We start from the raw sequence: 9650 nt of genomic DNA, 5'->3' as shown, positions 1-9650 counted from the left end.
TCTGCCTTCATGTGCAGCTTCACCCTGTCCTTACCTGTCTGGGCATGGCACCATCTTTTCTTACCTCCAAATACTCTGTACTTCTGTACTTCCACTGTCTGAAGCTGTTTTCCTCCAAAACAACCCAAATTCCCTCCCAATTTGTCTTTGTTTCATGTTTTAGATTTGTTCTACAAATCAGAGCAAAAGATTCTTGTTGAAGAAAATACACCATTAGGAAAGCCAGCTCAAAAGCAACAAAAAGGCAGCCAGCAAAACAAGCAAACAACCCCCCCAACAACAAGAAAAAGCAAGCAAACAAACACATTTCTCCTCTGCACTTGACCCTTCAGAAAGTCAGAATCATAAAATCCTTTGATAACACTGTATCACCAGGATGCACCAGAACACAGCAGCCAGAGAGTCACAATCCTTTGCTTAGGCAGGAACTTGTGGCTCTCCAGGCTTCCCATGGCACGTACCCATGGCAGTGCTACTGTGGAGGGGACACAGCTGACCACCCTCTTTCAGCTGGGGGGACAACCAAGCCTCTGTCATTTGAGAGAGACACCCTTCTGCTCACAGCTGCAGCGAGCACCCTGCCTGCCCCAGGGGCTGCCCATGGAACAAAGCAGCTCACAGCACTTTCTGTCTTGCACTGCCAAGGGTTTCTCAGGAGACAGACTGAGTGACATCCTCAGGGACATGTCCATGTCCTAGGAAACACAGCTCTGCTGGGAAAGCAGGTGGGAGCCTGCCAGGCAGGAGCAGACGTGGACTCAGGGCAGCAGCAAAGACTGCTTACAAAGGCAACTGCTTTTACTGGTGACATCCAGGTTGTACTTGGATTTCACACCAAGGCCTTTGCTCCACCTTTCCCAGCTCCCATTCCACTTGCTTCCTCTCTGCATTATTTCTAGAGCAGCCCTGAGTGGGGATTTTCATTGCACGTTGTGCTTCCCCCACAGAGTTCTGCAGGTAAACACAAGTCAGAGGCACCAGGGATGGGCAGAACAGGAGGCACAAGGACACGTGGATTAGAGCCCTGCCCTGCCATTGTGTGACAAGCACAGGGAATTAAAACAACTTCCTTCTGTGTCATCTTTAGGCAACATTAGAAAGTGTTTCTCAGTTCTTGAACCAAGATGAACAAAGGGATTTCAGTGGTAGGGAGAGTGATACAGGAAGATATCCTGAGCTGCAGTGCTCTGGGGCTGCAGCCTTGCTCTGCTGGCTCTGCTGTGTGTTTGGCCACAGCTAACACTTTCCTCTGGCTCACCTGCACCAGGCAAGCTCCTCAGCATGGCTCGAGCTCCAAGATTTGCTCTGCGCCTGCCAAGGCAGTCCCTGCGCACAGCTGCCAGGCTAACACTGCTTGGGCTGATGTGCCAGATACTGAAATAACACATTTAAAAAAGAGAGTTCATAAAACTCTATCTTCCATTGCAGTTGGCTCTGTCACGCCTGCTACATTTCAGGAACAGACAACAGTAGCCACTAAAATGCACTGACAAGACAGGGTCCTGCTATTAATGGGGAAGGTCAGAGATAGCATGAGCAGTGATAATCCACCCAGCAAAGCTTCCTGGGACAGAAGCACCAGGATCAGCAGACAGATGATCCAGGCAGGTAAACATTTTCACATACAAGCATTTTGTTGAGATTAAGTTAAAATGTTCTTCCTACCTCATTCTCAAGGCACCAATTTTTGATGTTTACTGGATAACTGGCAAAATGGAACGAGTTACAGGAGTTAAATCCACACTGTAACTGGAAAAATGTACACTTTGCAAGTGCACATCTGTCATGTGGGCTCTGTTACCCACATGGAAACAGCCATTAACTGGCTGGTTTTACCTTAAAACGTTGAAAAGCTAAAAGAGGAGGAGAAACCTTCACAGTTTGCTATGATCCCCAACTACACAGACCACATGCAATGCTTTCCTGGAAAGACAGAAGTAAAAGAAACAAAGTTATTGCAAATTACCCTTAATTTGCCAGTCACTTAATTCCACAAATAATGCAAAATGTCTTCAGAAGCATCTTCTCTTAACTAGATGGAGACACACATGAAATTCAGACAGCTGACTTGTAGCAAGCATCTAATTTTGGCCTTAGCACTATGTTCCTACCTAAAGGGAAAGCTGTGCACAATTCACCAAACTTTAAAGCCAAATTTGGAGGCCACTTGAGAGCTAAGATGGACAAGAGCCACTTTCAAGAAATCAAAGAGCAGTTTTCAGGATAGGAAAGACAGAGTTTTTTACAAAAAAAACAACATAACAAAAATATCAAAGAGCAATTTTATTTATCTTATTTGGCACAAAACTTACAAGAACTGTTTTGTTCCCTTCTTAAATTTTAGTACAACTAGCAAGGAAAAAAAAAAGGCATACTAATACATTTAATGAGCTGTACAGCAAGTGACATGTGGAAGGAGGCACCAGAAAGATCTACCAAAAATCAAAGTGCATGAAAAATACCTACTCTGAGCGCCTCATGGTATTGTATTAAGGCACCACTCTTTTAGAAGGTTTACTGAATACATCAAGTGTGCAACTTCTTGGTTTGGAATGTGAGAGTCCTTCAGCCTGCATCAGAACTGGACACTGCAACCTCTGAATGGAACAATGTTTCTCCAATGTTTAAAGGAAGAGAGAGACCTCTTTGTGCCCAACATCATCCCTCAGCCAGGCATGTCACTGTCACATGCTTTGGAAAAGCCAACACAGGTTTTCAGAGTACCAGCACTTTACTTCAGAGTTTTAAGCTGTAGTGTGCACCAGACCTATGCATTCTTTACACTGGTTTTATAGAAAAGAAAGGTTGAAGAGACAAAAGTAACATGGGACATACCAGTAAATACATTTAGATAGTTTTATCAAAAGAACATTTAAGGACTTTTGGGAGTATCTCTTACAAAAAAAAAAATCTGAATAATCCAAAATAATAAATACACTTTTAAACAGATTATTACAAAGCTTCCTTCAGGACTACCAATCAATTCTGACAAATTCCACAAGACTTCAGGAACTTTCAGTAAGGATGTAGAAAAAGCCCAGTATTAGACAGTGGTAAGAGATTTTCATAATTGGAAACATTTAATGCAAATCCCTAACTGCAAATCATGTTATACAGGTGTGTATATTACACACACTCACACACACATTGAAACATCATTACAAGGGCCAGACAGACACCTTGGTTCATTGTGGGTTCTGCACATCACTGCTCTGAAGTATGACAGAAGCTGCACCAGGTTTATTATTTCAGCACCTTCATTAAGAACTATTTGTTTAAGAACCAAACCCCTTCAGTTACAGGTGCCACAGGCCAGATTCACACCAAGTGCAAACAGGTTCCAAACTACCCAAGAGAAATTGCATCTGCTTCTTACCAGCTTTGACTTTGGTTTTTCTGCTCAGCTGGATCACCAGTCGCCTTTACTTGCAGGAAGAAGTTTAGTAAGAAATCAATGCCAGTATCAAAACTGAAGTGGGAACCAGTAAATGCAGGATATTGTTATCAAACCACTGTACAACACCTCTACTGTAGAGAGTTTCAAACATCTCAGGAGCTTGAGACTGCTTAACCTGAACTCTGGAAAAACATATTTCTCTATGGACATGCAAAGGCATTTAAATATGAACTCTAGGCATTACAATATTTCAATTTTTGTCCTCTTATGGCATAGACCTCGAGAACACAACTGTGTGCCCCATTATAAAACCAAAGCACCCTTGAGCATTAAAAATTCTAAACAGCAAGGGTTGGAAAGAAGGGCATCTGGAAGTGATCTACACATTACAGAGCATGGTGTTTCACAAGTCTCTGAACAGTTTAGTCCATACTTTCTGGGATAACTTTCCCAATACCTTTGTCCCAATACAGAGCTGTAGTTCTCAGTAACTCTTTTACCCCTGCATTCTTTGCTACCACATATAAAACGTGCCACAGAAGTGGCAGTCAGGGCTAAACATTTAACAACATGTCCTTTTCATCCTTTATTAACAATTACATTTATTTCATGATTTGTATGTAAGTCGTGTAGCAATATAACATTGGTGTTATACACTGTGCTTCCGTTCTCTGGCACTTGGAGGAGGAATTCATTTCCAGATAGTCACATCTTGCTGAAGCATTCCTTTGCATTTGTCCAAACCTGAATTCCCTTTTAAAAGAACAGTTAAAAATCAATAGGTGGGAATGTACTCTATTTGCAAACCTCATCCACAACTTTCTTCAACAGAAGACTCTACAAAGAAGTCCCACAGAACTTCACAGAAGAAGGCAGAGACCACATTGAAACTGGACCACACTGTTTTATATCTATATCTATCTCAACATTAACTTGTCACTGAGTTCAAGAGGACAGACTATGTGGGAGGTTTCATGGTGGTGATTTCCAATCTTCTGTGACTGCCATGTTCCCAGTTAGTGGCAGTGTCTATCTGCCCCCCTGCTGATAGGACAAACACACTGGGCCAGCCTTTCCCAAGCCACACGTACCTTTTTGCACATGCTAATCTGCATAACAGCATAGCTTATGAGTGCCTCCTTCAAATCATGATTCTTCTGCTCTTTAAACCGTTCAATGTCAGCCCAGGCACTTTTCACAAAGTCTCTGAAATTTAAAGCAATGATTTCTGTTAGAAAGTGTTTTACATGTTCCACCCTCAGCTCTGGACACTCAGCAGAGAAGCTGTGTATGACAGAGTGCTCCATCCTTCAGTCAGTAAATCAAGTCCTGCAAATATTATGCATCCCTCAGCATCCTCATTTTACAACTGGCACCACTACCTAACTCTCCACCTTCTTTTTAAGGTTTTAAACCTAGAGTTTCACAGGATACATTAAGATGTTTGTTTGGTTTGGTGTTTTTTCCCCAGGAAGTATCACTGCCATAGAACCAGTATAAATCAGAATATACTTTTTTCCTTTAGATTCTGTTGGGGTAATTAATTATCTTTATGCCAACATTCAGCACACAACACTGCATGTTTCTTTTTCAATTGTCAAGTCAGAATCTTCATCTCTTCAGCATGAAAACTCACTTGTTTGTCAGGATGTGAGACAGTCAAATACAATAAACATTTACAATGCAAATTTAACTTGGACAATTCACTTCAGAAATTAATTTTGTTGGTTTGGTGATGTGTAGTCAGATCACCTTAACTAAAATGGAGGCATATATCTGAATTTCCTACTTTCATTTGTGCTGGACTAGCATTCACTCGAAAATTGCTTCCAGAGCCACAAAAGCACATCTCGAATACATCTGCCAAAATTATTAAGATATTGCATTTACTGAGTGTCTTGTTGCTTTGAACTATTCATGAACTAGTCTTACCTTTCCAGCTCTAAAGCTAACATATCAGGAGATACCACGTTTACTCCTTACTAACACGTGTTATAGTTTACCCCTTGTGTTATATGACAGACCTGCTTTGACAAAATCCCATTGCTTTAAGAATGTTAGTTCCTATTTTTAACTTTTGCATACCTGAAGACAATTTCATTAGAGCACCAAGAAGCAGTTACCCAAACACAACTCCCCAGACCTTCTAATCTCTTTCAAACAGGAGTAACTTCTCCCCCATAGAAGTTGCAGAATATGGGCTCAGCACCCTTACACACAAACCAAACTAAATACTGCATTTGAAGCAAATCAGCCTTTGAATTTCAGCCTATTCAGCTGCAGACCTTCAAGCCCACCTGCTAAATATATTACTAGTGGAACATAAAAGCATGCATGTCAGCCATTAGAGTGGGCTCAGTAACTGGGAAAGTCATCAGTTTTTACATAAGCCATACTCTCAGACCAGAAGCTAACTGCATGTACTGCACTTTATTTCACAACTTGCAGCTGACAGGAGCTTTTATAGACAGCTCATAAACACCAAGAATATATTAAAAACACTTATAAAATGCAAACACCTTCAAGAGCATCCAGTCAAGGACTTTTGCTAAGACAAGCCCTCTGTTTTCTTTGAAATAGTTAAGTCCATTTACCTGCCCTCCAGATTTTTAGACTTCAGTTGTTCTTCTCCCTCCTGTATCTGCTCTTCTAGAACCTTTATCTTGGCTTCCCTCTGCTCAGGGCTTTCTTGCCCAAAGAGCTTGCTGGTCATCCCCTTCAGGGAGAAGGTTCTCACAGTCTACAAAAAACAAGGATACTCTAGGTTTGGCATGTCCTGAGCGCAGCCAGAGGACATCAGGTGACTTTATTGGCATTTGTGCTTACTATTTGGCTGCTTTTTTTGCTTTAATTTTCATTTCATTATTTGATAAGTAGCTCTGGTGACTCAGGTTAGACTACGTAAAGTGGGGAGGAGGTAATTTGATGTTCAAACACTTTAGGGCTGACAAGGATGAACTTTCAGAGCAGCTTTCCTAGTGAAGTAGGAAAGAAACTAAGAGAAACAAAAGCCATAAAGGCATTCCATAAAGAACATCAATAGATCCAAGAGCAACATAAAAAATTCTAAAACTGTCAGTTACCATTTTCAGACAATATTTTAGGTAATGTTATCTCCTACATAAAATGGACTAACACAACATCTCAATAACACCCACTGTTCAAAAGGCAAAGGAAGTCTTTCAGAATTCCCAACATTTTCATCTTTAGGATAGAGTTGTCTATACATAGAGTGTTATTCTGCTCCAGTCATATTTACTGCAACCTTCTACTTGCTCAGTATTCAATAAAAGACATTTGGCACAAACAGTTTAAGTCTCCAAGAACCAAGTTACTTTAAACCTCACATGTCTCCAGCTCATATGATACTACTTCTCAAAAGCAGCAGCCAGCATGCTGGTGCCATTTAAATATCATTCTAAGTAACTTGGCTCAAGTCAAAAATAAATTCAGAAAGAGGTATCTTGGAGAAGAAAGTGGAAAAAGACTCACTCCTGTTGCCAGCTCCTCACACTGCTGTTTCTTAGATGTTAAGTCCTGTGCAGCCATTTCCAAATCATATTGCATTAGTTCATGCTTCCTGCAAACTGCCCTGAAAAGTAATGAAAGATCTGTCATGAAATACTTTGTTTTGCTACGTTTCCCTCCATTTACACTTTACAAATAGCATCATGTTTTGTTTGCTATTTGACAGGAAGCACCTCTAATTATTCATCTAGCCCAAATTCAACAGCCTTATCACAGACTGCAAAACTCTGCAAATGCTGCAGTTAAGCAAGCTTGCATCAAAGTATAAATAAAGTCCTTAGTACAACTGCATTCTGCTTCTCTTTATAGACTCATTCCAAGATACACTCAGCAATACAAGGCCTACCACCTCCTTAAGGACACCACTGTAAAACAGTTTAATTCAAAATACATTACAGAAATATCACAGCTTTGACAAAAGATACCTGGAGATAGTGCCTGTCACAGCAGCAATCTATCAATCAATCATAAAATTCATCACATTTTCTTTCTTAAACAATGAAACAAGAAACTGCTCCTAGACTCATACAGTGCCTTTCATCTGGAAAAGAGGAGTTTCCTCTGGCCACCTGCAGTAACTCCCAGTCCTGTGTGGGCTGATGATGCTACATCCATCCTGCACAGCCGGATGCACGTGGGTCTCCCAGGAGAGGCTACCAGTGCTCCAGGCTCCCACACAGCAGCCCCTGCACTCGCCAACCCAATTCATACTGGACCTCTACAAGAGGTTCAGAGCCAACCCTTGTAAAGCACAACAGCTTTATACACAGCCTTGCAGCATAAAGTAATTTGCTTTTGTGTCCATGGTCACTAGGGGTGACTGACAAAGACTAACATAAATACCAACTTTTTGTTTTAAGTGCCCAAGACTGTGCAGCAGATGAACGTTATGCTGGGCATGTTGAAAGTTCCTGGAATTTGTAATGGCTGTAACAGCTCTGCTCGGCCTATCTCATTTGAAAGCTGGAGCTTTCAACACATTGGGGCACTATTACACCAAAAGCCAAGGTAACAGTGGAACCAGAGGAATAAACAGCATTTTCTTCTACAGTATACAGATTCTAACTTTTCTGTCTTCTCACTACTGATCAGATCAGTTCTAATTTGTATTGCCACTCACAGGGCAATCGAGTGCAAGTAAGCAGAATACGAAACAAGAACATGGAGACTCCACAACACTGGAATTTCTTCTTCTCAGAGAACACAAGAGGATTCCAGACTAAATTAAACATCAACATCACATGAGAGAAAAGGACTACAGCTTCCTTTTGAACTCAAGACTTCTGTACATACCGCAGTGCTTCAGCATAGAAGAGATACTCCTTCAGCTGATCTGCATAGTGCTCCTCTTCTTCCAGTATGTCATCAATAGAAGCTGCATATCTAGTGAAAAATAGTTAAATGTAAAACTGATTAATTTATCCTTTAAGAATACACATCCAGTAACAAGAGAGAACACCTGTTTGACAGAAACACCCGTGACAAACAGCAAAAAGCACTTCCAAAAAGGGTTTCTTTGTTTTTAATTAAACTCTGAATCAGCTAATGTCAACATTCCCGTGGGCCTGCTTCTTTGGTTGTTACATTGATTCATTGTACAATGAATCTTTTGACAAGTACAAAACCTATCATAAGTCTCCTGCTGAAGATGAGACAGCTTTTCTTGCAGGAAAAAAAACCCCAATTTATTCCTTTTCTTCAGTGGACTGTCAATAGGCAGCACCAAGACCAAAACAATAAAAAAAAAAAAAGACACAAAATGCAAAAGAAATCCTTCAAGGCTTAAAGCATTAAGGGCCAGGAATGTGAACATCACACCTTCTGAAAAGCAGAGTCTGCTTTCATGGCTTGTTATTCAGCCTGAGTACAAGATAACTCACAGGGGTGCCCTGAACACCACAACATTAGGTGCCTTCAGTTCCTTCCATGTCTATAGCTTTATCTGCTGTGTTAAGTCAGGCATATTAATTTTACAGCAACAGGAAGTTTAACCCCCTCTTTAGGAAGAAATCTGAAATGCAAGGGCTTGGACCAAATCTGCAGCTCTTGCATTCAGTAAGAGTTCTGTTATTTAGGCTCCAAGTGGCAAAAAACCACTTCATTTTTCTAGTTGATACTGCTTATTTGACAGTATTCAGTGTGTTCTTGCTAACCAAGGTGACTGTCTTGGACAGATTTGCAGGGACAGGCCTACAGCTATCTGCACATCTCACTTGGCAGAGCCACAGAAATCAGATTCCTCTGTAGCCTGGCACTCAGGGCATGTGCCACTGGAGATAACCAGGATGAATGAGATCCCACACAAATACCTTCATCTATTCTGCTAACTCAGTCTGGATTCTCAGCTATGTGGCAATCTCACACACCTGCAGGCTCTCTGAAGTGAGCATATGTCCATTCTTCTCTAGCAACCAGCACAACGTGACCCAAATGCTAATTATAGCACCTCTTGGCTTTCAAGTTTTTGCAGAATCTTTCTGTTTTCTCTTTCCTCCCTATGCCTCTCCAGTAGCTGGCTCTGTGGAAAAAGTGGCAGAGTCTCAAGCTGAAAGGGAACCGGTAACATGAATTTGGGAAGTTTGCAAGTATGATGAGCTGTTTTAATGCTCTGTGAAATCAAAGACATGGTACACCCAGGAAAAGCCCTACCAAGGCTCTTGGTGATGAATAAATATGACATATGAAGTGGTCAGCAACAGCAGACCAATTTAAGTAGAAAGGATTA

The 9650-nt window shown here is 41.2% G+C and overlaps 1 protein-coding gene across 1 annotated transcript in view; it reads right to left on the bottom strand.

Moving 5' to 3' along the window:
- Window positions 1-2270: 2270 nt before the first annotated feature.
- SNX4 (sorting nexin 4) overlaps window positions 2271-9650 on the bottom strand; it is a 32163-nt gene continuing 24783 nt past the window's right edge. Inside the window, exons 10-14 of the mRNA XM_038142900.1 lie at window positions 8219-8308; window positions 6890-6989; window positions 5992-6137; window positions 4489-4603; window positions 2271-4150 (exon numbers count right to left, since the gene is read on the bottom strand). Coding sequence (XP_037998828.1) covers window positions 4103-4150; window positions 4489-4603; window positions 5992-6137; window positions 6890-6989; window positions 8219-8308 — 499 coding nt within the window. The 3' untranslated portion in view covers window positions 2271-4102. The remainder of the gene's footprint in view (window positions 4151-4488; window positions 4604-5991; window positions 6138-6889; window positions 6990-8218; window positions 8309-9650) is intronic.

The sequence above is a fragment of the Motacilla alba genome, chromosome 7, assembly GCF_015832195.1.
Source record: "Motacilla alba alba isolate MOTALB_02 chromosome 7, Motacilla_alba_V1.0_pri, whole genome shotgun sequence".
Lineage (NCBI taxonomy): Eukaryota > Metazoa > Chordata > Aves > Passeriformes > Motacillidae > Motacilla > Motacilla alba.
Note: the sequence above shows the minus strand (reverse complement) of the source record. Positions and strands in the feature narration are given on the sequence as shown.